At 39.1% G+C, this 23,465-nt stretch overlaps 1 protein-coding gene across 3 annotated transcripts in view; it reads left to right on the top strand.

Annotated features, from left to right (window-relative positions):
• The window catches only part of DENND5A (DENN domain containing 5A), a 72,393-nt gene that overhangs the window by 4,624 nt on the left and 44,304 nt on the right, over positions 1-23,465 (top strand). For all 3 annotated transcript variants that reach the window (XM_065682996.1, XM_065682995.1, XM_065682994.1), the window contains exons 2-4: positions 15,328-15,399; positions 16,038-16,147; positions 16,822-17,482. In XM_065682996.1, the coding sequence (XP_065539068.1) occupies positions 15,328-15,399; positions 16,038-16,147; positions 16,822-17,482 (843 nt within the window). The remainder of the gene's footprint in view (positions 1-15,327; positions 15,400-16,037; positions 16,148-16,821; positions 17,483-23,465) is intronic.

Genomic DNA, 23,465 nt, shown 5'->3' with positions numbered 1-23,465 from the left:
CAAAGTCCTTATCATGGTGCTTTGAGTTGTCTGTCTGATCACAAACTTCATCCTTAAGGGAGGATGAAAATGAGTGTTAGCTGAAGCCCATGCGTTCAGGAAATACTCTTCCTGAAGACACCCTTTGTTTGCCTTTGGAGAATTCATATTAGATCTCCTTTTGCTCTAGTATATGATCATGTGATACCATTTTAATTGTTCTTCATCTCTCATACCTTTTTTTTTCATATTTTGTTTTTAATGGTTTGAGGCAAGATCTGTGTGTATGTAAGTAATGTAGCATAGCAGGACTGGTTATGAGCAAGGCGTCTGTGCTGGCACAGTAACCGTTTGGTGCTGCTGTGTGAAATTCTAAAGGAAGATGCTACCTGGTGTATAGTGTTCACCTAGCTCCACTCAAAATTAATCTGACAAACTGATATTAGAGTAAATGTTTCTCCTCACCAGTAAAATAGAAATGTTGTCTCACCCATTCCTCTTGTCTGTAGTTAAGTGTTGTTATTTTTCCGTTTTGTTGGCTTTGGATTTAAAATGACAGCTTATCTTCATATGTTTCCTGGTGGTAGGGTTTATTTTAACAGGGGTGTGGTGAAAAGATTGAAGGCATTTGTCACATAGATAAACCACTAAATTGCTTAGTATTTCAAACTAGGGTAGTATTTTTCTATGTGGTATTCCATGTAGTAGTGCTGTTCTCAGCACCTGTGTTAGTTTCCAAGTTCAACAGACTTAAATAGTTGCAAACTTAAATGTTTTGCTTTAAAGGCACTTGGAAGGGATAGTTGAAAGAGGAGGAAGAAAAGTAAGCAAAATTAAAATTTTCAGATACCATTTTCTGACGTATTTGACCTGTTTTGCCTTTTCCTCTTTTGGGCATTTTTATCATGGAATTAAGACATGGTGTTTGGGTTAGAGCCAGCTGTGTTTCTTGCAGTAAACCTTTTCTGCAATACTGGTTATTCCTTGGGTAAATAGTGTGTGACTAAATGTCTGTCTTTGCTATGGTAGAAGTACTAATGCTTGCTGCAGAAGTGAAGTGTGCTGGTGGGAGCCATTGCTTGATTTTTGCAAAGATTGAAGTGTTCTGTGATTTTGTGAGGTTTGGTTTAGGTGGTTTTTTAACTCTCTTCCTCCCTTTGTCCGTAATATGGATGGTATCAGTGCAAGCTTCCCACAGTTCCCAAATGGTGTGCCTCTTTCCTCGGGGATTCACTCTGAGACTGAAAAGGAGGTTTTTCAGTTTCTTTGCTTTCCTGAGATTGCTAACCAAGATGTTAACTCTGTGGGGGGCCTCTCCAGTAGCACCGAGATTGAGCCCACACACTGTTTTCACATAGGTCACTGTGGATGGGCAGTAGGTAGCAACAACTTTTGGCTGGAATAACACTGGCACATGTGAAACATTTTAATCTGGATAATAGTTTATTCCACTCCTCCCTACCCCCTCTATCTTTTCCCAAGAAGCTGGAGCTGTTTGCCATGTTTGACTGCCAAAAAGATCTTTTGTTTCTTTGGGAACTGAGGCAGACGTGCTACGGTAGCTGATATGTAGAATAAAGAGCGGGAGAGCTGATGTAAGGGGGAAGCAGCTGTACTTCACTGAACTGCATTTGAAGCCACAGTTTATTAGGTGATGTTTCTATAGTGCCAATCTTGTGATTCCCATATTTGTATATTGGGTTGATTTCAGCTGTGTGCTTTACAGAATCATCTCCCTCAACCCCCCCAAAACTCTATTTTTCCACCCTTCAGTATTCAGTTACAATTTCAGCTTACTTGGAAGGCTCTTAGGTAAGGTGTAGGGGGGAGGAGAAGCGTTAGAGGCTCTTGATTTGAGAATAGACTAAAGATCTACAAGAGTGTCTGAAGAATTAAAAGCTTACAAGACTGACTTTTGAAGCCCTCAAAAAAAAAAAAAAAAAGCCGTAGGAATTTTACCTTATTAAAGCAAGGCATACAAAGAATGGTTGATTTGGCTTTTTGTTCCTTTGAGGTTTTTTTGTGGTGTTTTGTTTTCTTTCTAGTTTCTTTTGTAAGAGTGAAACTACACAAATGGAACATCTTAAATTGATTGTATGGGAAATACTGACATTTGCAAATAATAAAACAGCCCCCACATCACCTCACCAAATCTTCAAATTATTGATCCTGCAGTTACAAAATGCTACTACTGTTTTTATCTGCCTTTTGACTTAGAGGTGCCCTACTTGACTATTCTTGGCAATGACTTCTCATACTTATCTTTTGAATTCCCTCTAACCTGCAAGGCTTACATAGGAGAAATATGATGCATATGAAGTGACAATGTCAGAAGCAATTACTTACTGATGTATTCTCTTTGAATTTCTTGACAATCCTTTCAGATTCATGGTCAAATTCAGCACAAACTGACGAATGATGGTTTGCTTGGAGTGCTACTGCTCAAGACATGTTTTCTTAGCCTTTCTAGGAAAATGTTACTTTGCTTATGGTTTGGTGGGAAATGGACCTTTAGTTTCAACCTTTCCCATAGAAGTGTAGAGTATTGCCTTTTTTATTTAGTTTTTTTGGTTTCTATTGGCTCTGAGACCAGCTGCAATCAGGTACGATGTGTACCTCTGTATGAGTCATTTACATACTGATACTGAAGCATCCTGAGAAAGAAACTTTATTGCATTCACATATAAGTGATCTGCAGGCAGATAACATGGCATTCATAAGCAACCTTTTCATTTTCAGATATAGAAACATTTTGGTGTTTGAGTGAAGGGAAAAAAGATGGGTTTTATGGAAACAGATATTCTTTCAGCATGACATCGAATGAGTTTGGAAGAGGTTTTCTGCAATTGTAGTTGCTGGTGCTTGTGTTTACAGTTGCACTCTGTTGCAGAAGTATGTGTTCAGAGATCTCAAGGTTGCTGCAGTGTACTGATCTCTGCATTGCTTCCGTCCTCTACAAGCATAAATTTTTATGAGCTATTCTACTATTTGTATATATTACTTACTCCTCCTTAACTTGCTACTTTCAGCAAGCTCCCTTACCAACTGTTATTTCCTGATTTTGCTGTCATTTAAAAGTTTTGCTGAAGGTTGGTAAAATTTCTATTTATCAGTATCTCTGCTGTTTCTGAAGATGAATCTGGCATTGATTTTATGGCAGCCCAGGTTGTCATGTCCCTTTCCCTGTCCTTACCGTGGTCTTGTGCTCATGCCTTCTTCCCTTGCATGAGGACTAGCTAGTCCCATTGGACATCGTTCACTGCAGCAGGTTCCAGGGAGTACCAGGCCTTGGTGTGAGGAAAGAGATTGATAATGCATAGCCATTGATTAAATTGATATAGGTGCCCTGAAGCACAGCTCCATTGGGGGCCGTATTCAAAGAGTTCTTTAGACTGAAATCCACGTCAATGATCTGCAGAAGACTGACCTGATGTCTAAAGGGTTTATGATCCAGAGAGCAGAAGTGACTTATGCTGTGTGAAGTTACTTTAATGCTGCAAGGTCATTGCAATCTCCTCTGGAAGTATGCTTAGGATCCATGAACCAAGCTTATCTGTGCAGAGATCTGCCGTTGCATGTGGTAGCACGCTTGAGAATGGCTGCCATTTCACAGGTGAGGCCTTATAAACAGGGCCTAATCTTGGCTTGGAAAGGTGAAGGATTCTCGATGTATCCACTGAATGAGGTGAATTGAGTGTTCTTTTGGTAATTAATTCCACAAATAGTCCTGAGTCTGTTATGCATGGGTGATAGTGTGCCCTGGCAAGAACTTGTATGGTGTGTCTGTGTTATTTTATTTTTAGTTTTATTTCCATGTCTTCCCTCCCCTCCCTCCCCCCCCCCCCCTTTTCTTCCTATAAGGTCTTCCAAAGTTAAAACTATATACAACATGTTCTGTTTTACTCAAGTTCGAGCAGGGAAGGGTTTTAACTCATGCTTGTTTCTGTGGAATCATGAGCCATCATGTTTGCTTATGGCTTTGTTCAAAGGGATGATAAGCAGTTAAAGTTGGTTGACTTGGATCTGTGACTTTTTTTTCCAGGACTGAATAACTGTACTCGACTTTCTTCTTCCTATTCTAATCAGAGTCTCATATTAGAAACTTTTTTTAACCAAACATGAATCATGTCTTGTGAAGAAGAAAGGTAAGCTTGATACGGCACTTGTAAAAGGAAGAATGCTCGAGGCAAGTGGTTGGTGAGGTGATAAAGAAGGATACAGTCACAGCTAAGACTAACTTCAGAGTTAGTCATATTTGGTCATATAGACCGAATTGTCAGTATATCTGATTAATTTTCTGGTATTAGAAATCACTTCTATTTAAGAAATAGAGAATATCTCATCAAGCCACTTGATGACTTCCTTACAGAACATTTTTTGGGGGGTGCGGGGAGTACAGTCCTTACTGCAAAACGTTGATTTCAAAGAGTAGATAACAAAGTGAAACAGACTGGACAGGACTCATATACTGGGATGGTTGTATAGCTAAACTTTTCGTATTTTGCTGACCTCTGTATGTCATTGGAACCTGCTTGGAAGGTTTCGTGTCTGAAATAAGGCTTTCCTCTTTCACACAAAACCTCAGTGGTCTCCCAGAAGAATAGAAATACTTGGTTAAAGGACTGGACAGATGCTTCAGTAACGTTTGCTCCTTGTGCTCTTACACAGGCATGTTTCCATCAGTGCTCAGAGCTGGAGCTGTGAGGGCAACGGTAGCACACAAGGACATTTAACTGAATGGGAGGTGTCACTGTAAAAGGGTGTCCAGTGGTTCAGAGGGGTTGCCTGAAATTGTCTGTGCTTCTGTTTGCTTAGGCTTTCCTGAAGCAGTCTCACTGGGTCTGCCAGTCTTAGATGAGCATGAGGAGAACAGCTGATTTCTATATTAAATATGCTTAAAATATGCTTGTCTCCACTTCTGTTCTATATTCTATTTCACGCAAGCCACCCTTTTCCTTTCTTAGTGTCTTCTGTTGCTAGATCTATTGTGTCATGAAAACGGCTTGTCTCCCCCCAACCTCCATGGCTGAGAACATGCCTGTCATTGTAATTTTGAGTGCTACTTCTGTTGTTTAGTTGGAAATGGATCTAAATATCTTTCCCTATGTCTTTTTGCTGTGGCTAGAGCAGAAAAGTAGTTTAGTAAAATAATTCTGGTTTTAAGACCATTTCCTTGGAAATTTCTGCCAGGTGGCCTTGATTAAAGCCCATTGTGTCCATCTGCCTTCTTGTGTTGCATGCAGAATAGTAAAAAAACCCCAAAGCTTTAGGATGCTTTTAAAGAAACAAGCTGGGGACTTTTGGGGTGTTTTTTCTTGCTTGTTTTTTAAAAGCTGCCCTAGATTCTTGATGGTTTCTTCTGCCATTTCATTGTCCCACCTCTTCCCGCCTTCCTTGAAACAGTACCAGGAAAATAAAAAACAAAGGCTTTTGGTTTCCTGATGTTACAATCACAGAATGCAGATGTCCTCAGCTGTTTTTCTGCAGTGCTTTACATTCATTGTTGCAGGGTTTGAAACTATTCCAGTGTGTGTGTATCGATATGTTTTGTTATCAACTGAATGAATGCTGAAACTTAAATGATGAGTGGATTGCTATTAACTCCTAAATTTTCATTTGCCATAGAGGGCTAGGAAGAGTTTATTCTATCAAAGTGGCGGATGATCGAGAGATTATTTGTATCCAGTGGTTACAGATATCCAGTTAGTGGAACGAACTTTTTTATTTCAGTTTACAGTGGGGTTCTTCATGTTACAATTCTCGAAACGTTGCAACTCTTGAATTTTGGAAAGCAAAAGCCCGGAAACAACAGGATCTTTTACAGTTGACATATTAGAGTTAACTTATCTCTTTGTCCTCCCCACCTTTTTAGCAACTGCAGTAGGAAGAGCTGTATTGTCCGTTGAACATTCAAACGTATGTTGTATACTGGAAAGAATGAGTTCTCATGGGGTTGGGATGGGGGTTGTTGTTACAAGCAAATGCAGCTTCCCTGGATGACAAATGGGCAAAAAAAACCCCAAACAAAAACCAACCAACCCCCCCCAAAAAAAGAATGAAAGCCTGGAGCCCTGGAGCCTTTCCTCTCTCTGATTTTCTTCCTCTTCTCTCTACTTCCTCTAAAGAAAGTCCTCCAACTTTTACAGATGAAGGATGGCACTCCATGCAACATACATTCCGGTTACACTTAAGATAGATACCTAAGTTGAGAGCAGCGTGTCTGTAATGTGTATTTGTGTATTTGCACTTTAGTTTTAGAAAGGAAGATAGTGGGCTTCCTTTGCCTTTGAGCTCTTTTGTCAGGGGAAGTGGAACAGCAACTTGCATAAAGAAGTTTTCAGAGGAAGTCACAGGTGCGAAAATCATAGGTGGTAGGTGTGTTACAAATCCAGAGGAATGACAGCTGCCTGAGACAGTGATTGAAATACTGATTTTTTAGAGGCAGTGGATGAAACCCCTGATTCTAGTTGCTTAAACAGCAGTGCTGCAGTAAAATTAAAGTGATCATGAAGATTTTCTCATACAGATAACCTGATCTGCTTTGAAAACTGTTTAAGTCCCAGTTCCAGTAGTAAATTAGCTGGTCAAACCATCAATTCAGCTTGCACTGTGGCAGGTGGTCTTGCCAGCAGGGGGAGGGGGAGATAGAACTGCAGGACAGAGGGTTTATGTGTTTCAGGATAAAAGAGAAGAATTCTTTTCAGTATCAGAGGAAGAAGTTTGCTGAGTCCTCTCTAATGAGAAATACGTGCAGTTCTGCTGAAGGAGGAGGAACTGGAAGGAAGGAAACAAGTCATAATCTGAAGGCATTTGTCCATTGATGGAGTGTCTGTTTGCTTACAGGTTTGGCAGCTGCAGCTTTTCTTGAATCATGGTTTTTATTCCAAGAATTCATGTTGAATGAATTTCTTACCTCAGTCTGCCAAACTGTGGATGTTAATTTCCTACATTGTAGAGGGGTGTTTTTGCACTTATAAAGAAGGAATTGGAGAAATGTACTGGTTTTGTTTTTAAAATAAACTGTGTCTAATTATTAGTATATTAATAGACCTTTAGGTATTTATTGAAGAGACTTTTCTTCAATATCAGAATATTGGGTTCTCAAAAATCAGAATGGTGTTGCTCTGCAGAAGACTAGGTCTGAGGTTTTTGCCTTTTTTTCCCCTTGTCTATATTTTAAGGGCTAGAATGAATCAACAGATTGCCACCACATTTTGCATCTAGTATGGTACAGGTACAACTTGATTAATTGTTTGATTATCCCAGTTTTGCTCTTAAGACTTGGAAATTAAGTATTGGAAAGCTTCCCTTGGCAAGTGTGTATATGGCAAGTCTTATTTTTAACAGAACTCTTTTGCCTTTGATTTTAAGGTATTTATTCTTGGCTTGACTGTCCTTCTATGCCTATGTGTATCTTATGCACCTGTATTTGTTTCTGCAATGTAACCACATTAACATTATTGGTCATTTGTCAGTTTGACTAATCAAGAAGTGCTCAAATCTCTCAGGCTACATGCCACCTCCCTCCAGTGGCCCCTCCCTCCAAAGTGCTCTCTTTTGCTCAACACTTGCATTGTTTCTACAGTGTGGATTGCAGAAGTATGCACATTTTACCTGTTTTGCCAGCCAACTATTTTTATTTAGACCATGAATTTTAAAGCTGGAGTAATTATGTCTTTGGTAAACATAATTATTTACCATCATATCTGTAGCCTTACTGCGTGTACTGAGAATGATTGCTGGCTGAACTGGGAATCCTGCTGCTGTTTATGGCATTAGCTGCTGGCTTTAGGTTAACTTAATTGTAAATGTGTTGTGGACTGCTGCCATTCTTCTATCTTTGGAAACAGTTCAGACTTTTTTCCTTATGTATTAGGCTCTTTGACAGGTACGCTGTTGCAGTTATCATGTCTTCATCCAAGATCCAAGAATGAGAAAGATTGTTTTCAAAATTATGTCAATTTTCCATGATGTCTGTTTTCACTTAAGTATGGCTTTGTGCTTCATTTTATTTTTAATTGAAAGCGGGGTAGAATTAGACTTCTCTGGATGGTGTTTGTAATTCATGCACTGTTCAAATCCCCTTGTTAACTGACTCCTGACTTGCTGCCGGCACTGGGGAAAACCTCTGCTCTTCGGCTGGCATGGTCAGCTCAGTCTCAACTCGCCACCCTGCACAAGTTGCAATGAGTCCCACCACTGCAAGGTTCTTTGGACCACGGTGTAGGAAGTGCGGAGGTGAAGGGTATGGTTATAAACGCGTTCTATAGGGATTTTTGAATCCCAAGTTCAGTTCCTCCATTGTGCTGCGTAGAACAAGAAAGCTGTCCTAAGTGTATAGTTCATAGTATCTGTTGCTGGTACAGACTCTCATTGTTCTTACTCATTTATTTAATCACAGCAATATGACTGTTTCATATTGAAGCTATTTTACATTTATTTCATTAAACATTCATTTTAGTGGCAGCAAGAATTGCATATACAGCTTGCATATGCAGAAAGATTTCTGTAAGAGAGTCCTTATGTGGAAATATAAAGTTAATGTTTTGATTGCATGCTGTCTAATATTTTTTAATTTAATTATATTTATAATATAATGTATACAATAAATGCACACCGAGACCAAATAAATTTAATTAATAGCAGGCTCTGCCACAAGAATTTAAAGGAGCACAGTGCTTGGCAGGGTGAAAGCAGCAAACCACTTAATCAGAATCAGTAGAAGTTTCTGTGTGTCGTTGTTTTGTAATTATTTTGTGCAGATCAAGAGACTCCATGAACAAATGATGGTGGCAGTATTAAAGATTCTGTAAAACCAGTGTGCATGACCATTTAGTTCTTTTATCGGGCACTTTTTCTGGTAATGAGGTAGCTTCTTCTGACTTGCTCTCTTTATTGTCATAGAGGGAAAATTGAGCTGGACCCTACCTCTGAAACACCTGCTTAAAGACTTTTTCCTAGCTAAAGTGCAGAGAGAATTTCCTGTACAATTCTCAGTCTTACATAATTTTTACAATTGTGGCACTGCAGTCACTTTCTAAAAACTAAAACCAAATAATGAATTAAGAGCATATACAAAAGGCTGTGATTCAGTTTTAAAAAGCTTTGTTTGCAAAGTATCCCTGGCATCTATTTTCTTTTTTATCAAGTTTGACCTTTCTAATTAAGGACAACGTAGGCCACGCTTTTCTGTTCTGTACTAGAGAGAGCTTTATTACATGAATGGAAACTTTTTGTGTCAGCATGGGGGTCACAGAAAATGATTGATTGATTGATGTATTGAAGAGAAAAAAACCATCTAGGGTTAGAAGCATACTTAAAAGGAACAAACTACTCGGCAGGGAAAAATAAATTATTACAATCAGGGAGAAGTTTTCTTGGTAATTAGCATTAGAAATTTGCAAGCAAGCCAGCTGGGTATGTGTTGCTTCTGTTGCTGTAAGCTAAGTGAGAGGATGTATATGATTATCAGGCATAGCCTGAATTTACAGTGTATGTGTTAAGAGGTTTCAATACAAGTTTAGCTTATTTTGTGACTACACATGAAAGTTTGATGGGAAGTGTGTTATTATGTAGCATGGTTACATGCAGCTAATAATGGCGATGACAACCGTAAGCTGCGCTTCCCCGTGGTTCGTAGAATCATAGAACAGTTCAGGTTGTAAACAGATCTTTGTAAATGGCATAGTCAAAAAAGAGAAGGGAGTGGACTGTGAGGTGTGTCTCTGAGGTGGTAGGGTTTCAAGTCTGAATTTCCAGCCTTTAAAAAAAGTTTTGTCTTTCTTTTTCATTGAGAATTCATAATTTCAAATTTTTCACCTGCAGTAAATCCACTTTTCAGTCAAAACCAATGTAATTGTTTTTATGTTATAGTGGGAGGTCATAAGTAATTGAAACTCCAAGTAGTTTTTTCCTTTCCTTCCTTTCTACTCCCAAAGAGGGAAAAAAGGCAGTGAACCGGATTTTTCTCTGGGTGAATCAGGAAAGAGCTACAATTAGACCTTCAGAATTCATTCTATTTATTCCGTCTCAAAGCTGAGTAAAGCTTGGTAGATAGTGTTCAGGTTACTGAGTTGAAGAATGCTTAAGTTCATTCTAATTTCTGTAACTTTTTTCCTACTGCTGTGTATGAACTTGTAGAAAAGTGATATCCATTGATATGGATAGTTTCATGCAGATAGTTTCAAAGTAATGCTGCACTGTGTGATTGGAAACTCCATGTAGTATCTCTGAGTTTGTAAGTCCTAATTTTCATCAGACCAAGACACAGACACAGCTGTTTTCTGCTCGCAGGTTGAACAGCAAGAAAAGTAATAGGTAAGATCAGGGAGGTGCATAAAATGACAGAGAGGTAGCCAGTGTTCACTACAAATCTGCATTGTGATATGTTCAGTGTCTGGTGACTCAGTAAGATATCATACAATAAAATGAGGTATAGTTGTTAGTTCACGTGGAGTGCATGCATTAGCTCTTCTCTTGTGCTTGTAATTAGGAAGTCCAAATAACAGACACATACACCAGCATCATTCAAGGTGCTACAAAATAATGTTAGAACTGAAGTCAGTCTGTCCTCATAGTTCCATATGCTGTGAGTTGTATTAGATGACTGTTAGAGGAGTGGTGTGATCTTCAGTGCAGATGTGAACAAGGGGCTGGTTTTAATTTCGTATTCCAACTAAATGTGTTTCAACTCCTTGATAGTCTCAAGCAGGTGTGTAGTTTCTTTTGTGCATGCAGACAGTCCATCAGGGTCAGTTTACGGAAGAGATGTATGTGAGAGGGAGGGACTGGAATAATTACCTGACTCTTACGTGAGATTTAATCTGGACAGTAGGGACCGTACCTCACTCCAGTCCAAGACTGCTGTGAGCTGAGCTCTGCCTGCTGCAGGAAGAGCTGGGCTAAGCTGAAGCCTTGGTAGCAGCAGTGCTTGATGTCCTGGATGTCCTTCACCCAAGAAGACTGACTCAGAGGTTATGCCTAGCCGGTGATTTCTCTTTTGATAAGCAAGCTTATTCTGGGAGTTTAAGTCTTTATGCATGTCTTTTTAAATTACATGGTAACAAAAAAGGAGAGAACAATATAGGACTGTGAACAGTCTGACTGCCTACATAGTGTCATAGGGGGAATAGCTTGGTTTTGTCACAGTTTAGATGGATAAAATAAAGTCACTGACTGCTGTAGCATCTTTGCTCCTTTTCCACCCTGTGGTGGAGTCTTAGAGGGTTGATGAAGTGTGGAAGAAAGGAGAGGAAGGAAAGGGCTTGCAGATGGTGGTTGCTGGTGTTGAAAACTATTACCCATCATGGCAGGACCCAGCAGGTGGGCAAGCTGGGCCTTAGGAGGAGGAGCAGCTTTGGGAGTGCTTTAGTTACCCATGTAGGCTATTAAAACTACTCTAGTCCCATATTTTCTTCAGTGCACCACTTTAAGAACCTCTGTGTCGGTGGTTTAATCTTTGCTTCCCTCCTGTTTTAGGGACTCGCTATGATCTCATTAAGCTGTTTGTGTGGACGTGGGCTAAACTGGATTAGTGAAATGTTAATCTTTGTTAATGCCTTCTTCATTCTCTATTTATTTTTAATCCAAATAATTTCACTGGTCCTATTTCAAGTGGGGTGCCACAGATAGTGTTTTTTCCAATGACATTCTGAGATTCTCTGCTTTGCTGTGATTCCTTTCCTAGGTGCAGCACTAGGTCTCATTCTAAACTGGTGTTTGTGAGTCTGTACAGTGCCTAGTGAAATGGTGTTCCTCTATGCTACTGTGATACTATTTACATTGCAAACTACAAGGGGATTCTTACTGTTTTGAAGGTTTGATGTTGAAAAGCATGTTGGCCTGAAACTTCCTGAAGTATTCCTCTTTTGTTTTCCCTTTTCCTGGAATTTTTATATGTGTGGATTTTGTGTTGTATGGCAGTTCCTGGCAAATAATCTTATAGCCATTTGATTACCATTCTTGCTTTCAATCCAGATAATTACAAGTCTGTAGTCTGTGTAGCAGTTTGCATCTTCATTTTTTGTAGAGCTTTTCCTGTAGGAAAAGTGAGGATTATCAAGTCTTCAGCAGGCAATACTGTGTTCCATTAAGAAGTTGCTTTTGTGTGGAATTTGAACAAAAGAAAGAAATTATTTACAGAGAAATCATGTTTGAAGACCTCTTTATAGTAAGTTGGATCAGTAGGGAAAGTACTTTCTAGCCATCACTTCTGCTAGAGGAGAGGAACCTTAAGAAAAGCATGATCTGATAATCACAGTCCTTTGATATTCATGAAGTGTGGGCAGTTGTGCTCACTCTGAAGCTTGTGGGATACATCATATTTTTATCAGTTTATCTTCTCTTATGTCGTCTTTTTCCTTTTCTATTCTAGAATAAGACTTTGACCACTTTTGTTGGTGGATTTGTCTCCTGCATTTGTTAAACCTGCTCTTGCCTTCAGTGTTTTTATCAAAACCATGTCAATATAAGCCATTTTATATCAAAACCAATAGAATTCTATGCTTCTATTCTATGAATTAATCAGACGTTTGAATCACACACAGTCAGATCTTGAGATCATGAGTTATTTTTGCCTACTGGAGATGTGTTGCAGTTGGTGCTTTGCTGGAGCGTAGTGTTTGAGGCTTCTAACTATAAATTTAGGGTTAATTACTTTTTTGACTCTGGATGTAAGCAAATATTGTTTGAGGATTCTCCACTCATCTGTGGATGGTTGTCTAGTGACAATCATTAGCTACTTAGTGGGAGAAGTGAAGGGGGACCCTAGGCAATGGACTTGTTTGTGCTTGGGTTCTCATTAGTTGTAATGGCAAGAAAACAGGGTGGCCAGTTTTCTGGAGTTTCACAGATCACCTTTCTGCTCCTGGATTGAACTTTACAAAAGCTGTAGGTGAGCTGTCACTCGAGATTCCCTGACCTGTCAGTATCTTTGGTAGTCAGCATTGCCCAATCTGAAGGTCCAGTGGTTTGCTGTATTACAAGCATGAAGGCTGCTTGCTACAAGAAGAGGTAGCTAAAGATGGAAGACTGTGCTGCTGTGAAAGACTAAATGAGCATTGCACTCACACAGAAATTAACATGACAGATACAGTATCAGAGTAGTATGGCTACAGGGAAGAAGTGTAATATGGATGCACTCTGTCAAGAGCAGTGTCTGTGCAACAGCTGTATTGTTTGATGAATTGTAAGTATTGCCTTATGTTTCTCTCTGGATCAGGACTTGGTGGGTTTCCAGAAATCAAGTTCAATACTTTCATTATAGACAGGCTTCAGGTTTAAAAAATTTAAGTGTGTGTTGGAGAGGATGTCTCCTGGGAGGAACTGGGGCAATGCTTCTTAAAATACATAAGCATCTTTCAGTGTTTGCTTTGGGGTTTTGTTTGCTCCCCCCCTGCCGTGTGTGTGTGTGTGTGGTTTTTGTTGTTTTATTTGTTGTTTTTTTTGTCAGAAGGGAAGAGCAGCATCATATATTTTGCAATATTTATCACATTTATCACCTTCATGAAGACATCTTCTAGTAACGGATTTTCTTTTTATTTCTGAAATATGCATGACCTTGCACATAGGTGAACTCAATGATTGTAGTGTGAGGTTTTCAAGTTCAGGAGAAAATTTAGCCTTCTTTTCTCCCTTGTATGTATGTGCAAGGGAAAAACAAACTCAAAAGGGAACAAAACAGCTTAGTAAATGTCTGAGGTTTTTCCTCAACTGTCTAAAAGTTGACATTGCATCATCTGCACAGATGCAAATATAGAAAATAGTAGGTGTGTTAAATCTCCTGGCTTATTTTTAAAGCCTCTTTTACAGAGGACTTTCTTTATTTGACTGCGTGTTTGTGTCAGTAAATAGAGATGTGACGTTATGTCCACTTTTCTTTCTCTGGAAGATTAGAAGTTTCTTTAAATGCTTGTTTTTGTATTTTACGATTGTTCTTGGCTCCTGCTGAAATGCTGCTGTGTTTTCTGTCATTGGCTCCACTCTTTCCAAAGATGGTTTTATTTCAGTCAAGTTGTGTTCTTTCTTTTCCTAACTATCCCTCTCTTATATACATGTTTCAGTTTTTCCCAAATGCATTTTTTTTTCTCTTTGAACAATGATATTACTGAAGAAAAGGTAATAAATAATGTAGCTGAGTGGTTTTGTATGAAAATCAGCTGGGTTGATTTTTTTTCAAAGAGAAAAAACGATTCCTCTTTTAAATTCCAGTGTTAAGCCCCAGAGGGTTAACAAAATGCATGTGGGTATTTTGGGTATTGAGACCTGTCCTAGGTCCTGATGGAGGGTAAAGTCTCTGTTTGAGGTGATACCTAAGACTTGGTTTAAACCAAATCTGGGGTTACATGACTTCTCACCTCTCAAAGGACTTCTTAAACATTCCGTGGAAATGAGGTTTTATTTGGTGTGTTTGTTAGGTTCTTTATTGTCTATGGGCAGGGTTATAACTGTCTCTGTGTATGGCTACTTTGTGGAAGTAAATGTTACGTGAAATAAAGCTTCTAAGTTGGCTTAGAAATTGGACTTAAAATATTACTGTAAAAGTACTGAACAAACCCAGCCAATTCTGAAATCAATTTCTATTGCCATGTAATTGCTGGATGTAAGAAAACAAGTGAGAAGTTGAAGTGTGTTTTCTCTCTTGCAGGTGTTGCTGGAATAGTTCAATTTATTTAAAGCATATGATTTCATGCAATTGTGCCTGATTGTTGGTGCAGCTGTCAACAGCTGCATGCTCATTTAGCTAATTGCATTCTAGTAAGATAGCTAAGCTTATTTTAAGATACGCAGTTGTGCACTTAATTTTTAAAGCAACTGCGCACACTTGGAAGATTCACTGCAGGAAGCTCTGTGCTATCACAGTCAACGATCATTGCTCCAGAGAAAATTTGAGAGCTCAGAAGCAAGACTGTATTAGCCAGTTTAGTGTATGGATGGCATCTGTCAAAAGCTGGACCATGCTACTTAAATTCATATAGTTCTGAAGGCCTTGAAATGATCTTGTCCTAGATCAATCATCTGCTCTTTGGGAGTATTTTATAGTTTAACATGTAAAACTTTATTTTTGCAAGCAGCTAATTCCTGTTGCTGCATCGGTATTCTGATTGTGTATACAGGAGCTATGAGTATGTTACATGCTGATCATCTCTTTCAAGAAACATGCACTTGAAGTGAGGTATTTTTATGAAGTTGTGCATGTGTAAAAAGCATATTAGGAGAGTAGATAATCTGTTATGCATGCTAGTCCTGTATAACATACTTGTATATTTTTTTACTGGTATGTGTTAGCTGTGTAATTACAGTTGACAGTATGAAATGTATAATGCAGTGTTGTTTTTATTTGTTATATAGCTTTATGCCAGTATATACAGGCCTCTAAAACCCGAGATGGTGCCAGCCGTTTCATTTCAAGTGCAACAGAAGGTAAAGGAAAAAGCGTGGGGTAAAAAAAAGCACAAATCTTTGTTCATCTGATACCCTATCTTCATGGGCATTTATGTGGTTCTTGATCTTTTAACCTTTTAGACTCTCTTCGCAGCTAACTTCTTGTAATAGATGGTGGATACCTTTTTTTCCTAAGTCATGAAGAAGAAATTAAGTGATGCCACTTGTATGTCAATCTTAACCTTGCATCATCTTTGCATCTTGTCTATTTGTGCTTTTCTTCATTAACAAAATTCCACTGAAATTGAAGCTTTAGCTGTGCTTTAACAAGAATCTGAAGTATCTGAAGAGTAATTAGAAAAAAGAGTAACATAGAAAAGAATAACTTAGAAAATTACTTAGCAAATTTCTGTCACAACCACAATTTCAAGATAATTGAGCTTAAGGAAAAGCACAGATACTTAACAACATAGAAATGTTACTATGCTAATCCTTGCTGATATCTGCAGTCTGGTTATATGCTGACTAACTGTCTTGCATTTTCTGTTTCTCTTAAAAGGAGTGTTTGCTTAATTCACTTATCCTCGCATCTACCTGCTGATGTCCTGCTATTTGGCCTTGTTTGGGCTTAAAAAGAGAATGAAATATTTATTTATGTATTTTTCTTTCACCTGCAGGGGAAAACTTTGAGCAGACTCCTTTAAGACGCACATTTAAATCCAAAGTTCTTGCTCGCTATCCTGAGAATGTTGACTGGAACCCTTTTGACCAGGATGCAGTGGGAATGGTCTGTATCACTTAATGGCTTCCTACCTTAACAATTGAAGGCATTCATCTGTATTTTCTTTGATGTGAAAGTGTGATATCTGTTATAGATAGAGAAATTCAGTATTGTTTCCAAAATTATGCAGACTCAAAAGGGGCTTTTCATTTAACTGTGCTATTGTTTTAAAGGAAATTAAGTTACAACTTGTAAGTGATAAATTCCTAGAAGAGTCTTTTGTTCTCCTACAGTTTGTTGCATTTTAGAGAATTGGTAGAGAAATAAATTAGTCTGCAATTAGTGAGCCTTCTTTGTGCATGATTTTTCTGTTAAATAGAATGTGGTGTAGTTTCTTTCTTTAGATGAAATATAGAACTTTTCTCTATCAGGTTTCTGGTCTTGGTGACCAAAACACTTTCCTTTATCTGCATTTGAATTCTGTTATTCCCATTGAGATTGGTAACAAAATGGTTATGAGTTTCAACAGAAACTGGATGTAGCCCTTGTAATATGTTCCTTTAGTTTTTCTGATGTATGCATATTATTGTATTGTACAGAGATGTAACATTTAATAGAATTGAAAGTGAAATGTGATGGCAGTCTGTGGATTCTAAATCCTGTTTTCATCAATGTTTCTGCAGGCAAGGGGAGAGAAAAGTGTTTTAATTGATATTATCTCCCCTCCCCCTTTTTTATAGCTGTGTATGCCTAAAGGGCTTGCTTTCAAGACACAAGCAGATTCCAGAGAACCTCAATTCCACTCTTTTATTATTACTCGTGAAGATGGCTCACGGACATTTGGATTTTCTCTCACGTTTTTTGAGGAAGTTACTAGCAAACAGATCTGCAGTGCGATGCAGACATTGTATCATATGCACAATGCTGAATATGACATTCTTCATACTCCACCCACAAATGACAAAGATAGCTGCAGCAGCACTGGAGACTGCAATGGCACTTCTGTTTCAAAGCTGCAGCGTTTTAACTCCTATGACATCAGCAGAGACACTCTTTATGTCTCAAAATGCATTTGTCTGATTACTCCAATGTCTTTTATGAAAGCTTGTAAGAAAGTGTTAGAACAACTTCACCAAGCAGTGACTTCACCTCAGCCACCGCCTTTACCTTTAGAAAGCTACATCTACAATATTCTCTATGAGGTTCCTCTTCCTCCAGCAGGAAGGTCATTAAAATTTTCAGGTGTTTATGGACCAATTGTCTGCCAGAGGCCAAGCACCAGCGAACTACCATTATTTGATTTTCCGGTTAAAGAAGTTTTTGAATTGCTTGGAGTAGAAAATGTGGTTCAACTCTTTACCTGTGCCCTCTTGGAATTTCAGATACTGCTTTATTCACAGCGTGAGTACTTGTTTTTTGTTGTCTTCTTTTGTAGTTGTACTGGCACAAGGTCTTTTCATTTCCTAAATTTTAAAAACCACACAAACAGAAGTATAGCTGCATTAAAGTGGCATAAGCATGCTAATGCAGTCCAGCTTATCTGTGTGCAGGTTTTAATGCGAAGAAAAGAGCTGGAGTTCTTTTGCAAAGAGAGCATTATATTGGCTTCTGGTTTTAGACACCTAAACTTAAAACTTTGGGCTGTCACATAAACTTCCGTATTCATGGTCTGACTGTCTCCTCTGTTGTTGTCCCTGGAAATGTGCTATTGGATAGAGTAGTATGCCTTCTCCATGTTCCTCTCCAACTGCTTAGCTGAATTGCCTCCTAATCTCTGCCAAAGTATCCATGCGTTTTGAGAAGTTACCTAGTTAATTATGTATGGTTCTGAAAAAGAATTAATGTTGCAAATATATTTTTTCTTTTGAGTACCCAAAGTCAGATTTCAGGTGTTACTTTGAAATGAAATTAGCATAAAAAAGTTTTATTTGAATTTAAATCCCAAATTTCTGTTAGGGCCTTGAAACAGTTATTGCTGAAGTCACATTAATAAAGCTTGCTTTGAAGAGGCTAGGCAACAACTAAGCTGAAATAGTATATGTTTATCAATTAATAAGTAATGTGGTTATGGTATCCATTTTCTGTGTTGAAATTCGTGAATCCTCAGCTCCTTGTTCTGCTCCTGTTACTCTAATACAGAGTATATGCAGTTATGCCAGAAGATAATTTTTCGACGCTTTTCCCCCCCCCCCCCCCAGGTTGGCTAACATTAGTCCAGATCCACCTATTCGTAATGGAATGGTTTAAAGTAGGCAGACTGCATTTTGAATCATAGAATCATAGAATAGTTAGGTTTGGAAAGGACCTCAAGATCATCTAGTTCCAACCCACCTGCCATGGGCAGGGACACCTCTCACTAAACCATCCCACACAAGGCTTCATCCAACCTGGCCTTGAACACCGCCAGGGATGGAGCACTCACAACCTCCCTGGGCAACCGATGCCAGTGTCTCACCACCCTAACAGGAAAGAATTTCCTCCTTATATCCCATTTAAACTTCCCCTGTTTAAGTTTTAACCCATTACCCCTTGTCCTGTCACTACATTCCCTGACAAAGAGTCCCTCCCCAGCATCCCTATAGGCCCCCTTCAGATACTGGAAGGCTGCTATGAGGTCTCCACGCAGCCTTCTCTTCTCCAGGCTGAAAAGCCCCAACTTCCTCAGCCTGTCTTCATACGGGAGGTGCTCCAGTCCCCTGATCATCCTCGTGGCCCTCCTCCGGACTTGTTCCAGCAGTTCCATGTCCTTTTTATGTTGAGGACACCAGAGCTGCACACAATACTCCAGCTGAGGTCTCACAAGAGCAGAGTAGAGGGGCAGGATCACCTCCTTCGACCTGTTGGTCACACTCCTTTTGATGCAGCCCAGGATACGGTTGGCTTTCTGGGCTGCGAGCACACACTGAAGCCGGCTCATGTTCATTTTCTCATCGACCAGCACCCCCAAGTCCTTCACCGCAGGGCCGCTTTGAATCTCTTCTTTGCCCAGCCTGTAGCTGTGCCTGGGATTGCTCCGACCCAGGTGTAGGACCTTGCACTTGGCGTGGTTGAACTTCATAAGGTTGGCATCAGCCCACCTCACAAGCGTGTCAAGGTCCCTCTGGATGGCATCCCTTCCCTCCAGCGTATCAACCGGACCACAATATCATAAATCACTGTTTTAGTAATGGTAAAGAAGCCTAGAAGACTCCAAGACAAATCTAGGGATATTCCACAGTGTTACTTAAATCTGTTTGTGATAGTTTCTTCCAGTGAGATGTGACAGAATAGAATGTAGAATACAAATGGTAGCTATTTATAAGATATAACCTGCAGTTATTAGCAACATTCTGCAAGCATGAAATATGGATGTTTGTGTGTTGAGATGTGCATAGACTAAGGCCAAAGATAAGTTTTGTTTGTATAGTCAAGGTGATTAAAAGTGTATAATGCCAGCAGGGTGTTATATCACAGTTGTTGCATTGTATAAACAGTTAACTGTGACAGAAAAAAATATACAGTAATTAAAAACACAGTCAAAAAACTTACTATACTTGATAGTGGTTGCTGTCTTGGATTTAAAAGCCAAATTGCTTTGTTTACTATTCATAGAAAAATCTAGAAACACTTGCCTAGCAGGCAAACTTCTTTTGTATAATGTATTTCTGTAGAAATCATGTCTGAGATTTAGGGATAGTTTGTCAGTGTGGATATCTGTGTCCCATTAGTAGAAGATTCAAACTTCAGCTTTTCCATGTGCAGAAGAAAGCAGTCCAATTGGTCGGTAGTTGTGCTTTAGAGCTCCTGTGCTGGAAGTGCGTGTGCCTGACTGGTTGGAAGCACTGATGTGTACATTGCCATATCGGAACAGTATTCCCTGATCTCTTTTCAGGCCATTATTTTATAAATCCTGATTTCTCCTGGGATTGAACTCTGCTCGCTTCTGGACTAGTCTTCTGTACCCTGAGTTCTCTTTCTAAGCCGTATTAATATGTTCAGCCTTTTTTCTTGGGTACTTTCCAAGTGTGTCTGATCAGTGGCTAATTAAAGAAGTTTAAAATAGCTTTGGAACACTTGAGTTGCTTGTTTGCACATACAGACATATGGAATTCAGAGGGATCTATGCAGCCGAAGGCCTGCGGGCTTGTATCTTTATGTCCAGTTTCTGTCCAGTGTTCTCCTGCCTCACCGCAAGGTTTGGCTAAGTTGGGCTGTGTAGCACATTATGAAAGTGTCTTGTCTCTCTATCAAGTTCTTGCCTACAGTTTCTGGCTGAAAAGTCTTCTCTCAGTAGAAAAAGAATATTACTTGTTTGCTGACATCCAGACCTCAATTTTGGTGAACAAGGAGTGGCAGTGACTTAATAGCAGCGACTTAATAGCAGCCATAGTTTTTTGAAATGTAGCTTCTCTTCTGTACTTGTTAAGGGATCTGATCCCTGAGGCTTTTTTTTACCTGCTTTTTTCTTTTTCTTTAAAACCGCTTTGGTGCAGTTTCCTAATAAACAGTCAGAACACTTTCAAAACTTCTGGTGACTTAGAAATAGAAGTTACTGCGTCCTGCTGGCATTGCCAGTAGGCAAGTCGAAGAAGCCATTTTCTAAAATGTTTTTAATACTCGTACTTTATTTTCACATGACTTGAAATGGGAGCTTGAAGTATTTGGAAGTTCTAGACGGTAAACTTTTTCTGCCTGTAGTTTCTGTTTTTGTCTTTCCTAACCATGATATTCTGTTTTCTTCTGTGTGGCATCAAATTGGATAATTGTTTAGTGAAGTGATTGCTTGTATTGCTTAGAAGGATGATATCAGTAGGAAAATTGAACTTCTGACTGAGGTTCTGATTGTCTTTACCTGTACTTAACAGTTTCCTTCTTTGTTTTGATTTCTTTAAGTTTATGTGGAGGTTTTTGTTGTTGGTTGGTTTTGTTTGGTTGGCTGGGTTTTTTTTTTAAAGCAGGAATATGCTCTTAATACATTTTGCTCTTCTCTATTGTCACCTAACGTCAGTGTTTTGCAGTTTGTAAAACAGGGAATGTTGAATGGAGATACAGGTGAAGGTTCACCCAGTTCAAAGTGGAATCAGGAATTTCTTGAACTTATGTAAGAGTTTGTGCACATTCTTGCATGTGCGGTAGTGTAAGGTCTAGGTTGTCCTTCAGAATATAAGTCTTACACAAGTGTCCTATGGGTTTGCTAAATCTCTTGGTGCTCAAATCTGTGACAGTGGAGTTGGTGAGATCATTTCTTGTTCTCTTGTTCTCTTAAGTCAAATGAGATTGCAGTACACATTGGATTTAGGTTTAGAACAGTACATGACAGGATCAGAGGGTTTTTTTATAAGATTTATTTAAAAATCCCCAAACATGCAAAAAACCCAAACCCAAAACTCTTGGAGGACTTTGCTGACAGATGCAATTCTTCTTGAAACAAATTGTTTAGCACTTGTAAGTTCCAATTAGTCCTTGGAATAGAAGTAACTTCACTTGGCAGTGAATGTGTTTTGCTTTAAGATTCCTTTGACATGTTTCTGACTTTATGCTTCTGGAAATTCATTTTTGTCCCACTGTAATGGCACAGCCTGCATGTTTTGGATCAGTGTAATCCAAATGTAGGGAATGATTGCCTGGGTTTGCTTGTCCTCTTGAGAGACTTGTCTCCCATTTGGAAGAGCGTTAGAGGAATGCAGGTGACTATAAAACAGTGAAGAATCTGAAGCTACTCCTAGTGCTGAGCCAGTGCTGAGTAACTCCGGCAAGGAGAGTGGTGCTAGGGACCTTCAGTAGTACCTTCACCAAATTACTCTGCAGGAGATGGTTTGTGTTCCTGCATTTTATTTTGCTCTTGTATCTGTGAAATAGAAATATTCCTTATCTCTATAGAGCACCTAGAGCTCGTCTGAAAAGTCTGCACAGAGTTAAGACAGTTGTGAAATCTGCTTGGAAGCTATTTTCCAAGCTGAAAACTATAGAAGGAGAAAGGTAATACAGCACAGACTGTGATCTTGAACAGTTTTTATTTTCTCGCTAATTGCTCTCTGCGGCCATTTTTGAACACAAATGAAGTTGATGGGGTGCTTGTCTGCTTTGCTTTGCTTTTGGTTCTCTCTTCCCCATCATGTACTTAAAATTATGTTCACTCTGGAGTTACAAAGTATTAGTTTTACTTCTTTGCAGTATTAGTCCTGTGTTGCCCAATTCTCATATCTTACATAGGGCATTTTCTTCTTATGCCTGAGTTGGACACCTGCTGCTTGGTGTAGGCTCTTTAATCAGCCAGTCAGACACAGAGGCAAACACGAATTGCAAGTACTTTGACCCGCTGCTTCTGCTAACCTCAGTTTGTCCTTACTGCAGTTACAGAGTTTTCGAAGTGAAGGGCCCAGTTGAAGAAATGTATGTTTTCTCTAAGGAGTCTGATATGCTGAATACCTGTGCTCAGAAAAATCTGTTGAAAAATGTTTCTTTTTCACTATGCTTTCTGCTACAAACAGGCATGCCTGAAGTGAACTCTTGAGGTAAAAGAGTTTGCCACCACTGTGGCTGTTGGCTCAACTGCATCGCATGATACCTGTCCATAGGAACTGTGTTTATTATTTTTCTCCCCTTCTGTTCCCCTTCAGACTAAAGAAAAGCTTAATCCTGGCAAGTAGCCCATCTATCTGGTTTATCCATATACTTCCTGAAGATACCTAGCTAGACTCATCTGTGGTAACAGTCTGCCACTGTAGGGGCAACTCTCTGCCTTAAAGCAGAATATGGGAATTGCATGTGGAATGGAAATTACTTGCCAAATACAACAGTATTTCATTGTGATCCATGAAGTAAGATGATGAGAAGGAAAAACATATTCCAGAAGGTAATCATGTAATGGTTTTAAACTTGGCCAAGTCAGAGAATTTCTGTAGGCACTTGATAGACTTCTTGCTGATAGAATGTGAGAATAGAGATGGAATCGTGGTTCTTAGAGCTGCCACCTTCCTCCCATCCTGCTGCTCTCTTTCCAGTCCTGAGACTCCTTAATTCTTCTTTTTCCTGGATTTTACTTGCTTTTTACAGATCAACAAAAATGTCTACATATACTAAATATAGATAAATACTGGCGTAACTAAATTCTCATGCATGCTTTAAGGGATAAGGTATTTTACCTCCAGTAATTGGTTAGAAGAACAAATCAGCCTTTTTTGGTGTTACTAAGTGGCCATGTTAAGGTGTAGTGCATTTTCTTTTCCTTGCACAGTGATCAGCGAAGTACTTTCCAAACTAACAGTGCAATAATGGTATGTCATTTTTCCCTACCAGTGCCCTACACTGTACGCTGCCAGTACACTACAAGGCCAAAAGACTTTGTCATTTGTACCAGAATAAGTATATTCTGGTTTTAAAACTAAGAACAAGACCACTACTG

This window comes from Lathamus discolor, chromosome 6, assembly GCF_037157495.1.
Source record: "Lathamus discolor isolate bLatDis1 chromosome 6, bLatDis1.hap1, whole genome shotgun sequence".
NCBI lineage: Eukaryota > Metazoa > Chordata > Aves > Psittaciformes > Psittacidae > Lathamus > Lathamus discolor.
This window is presented reverse-complemented; position numbering and strand designations above follow the sequence as displayed.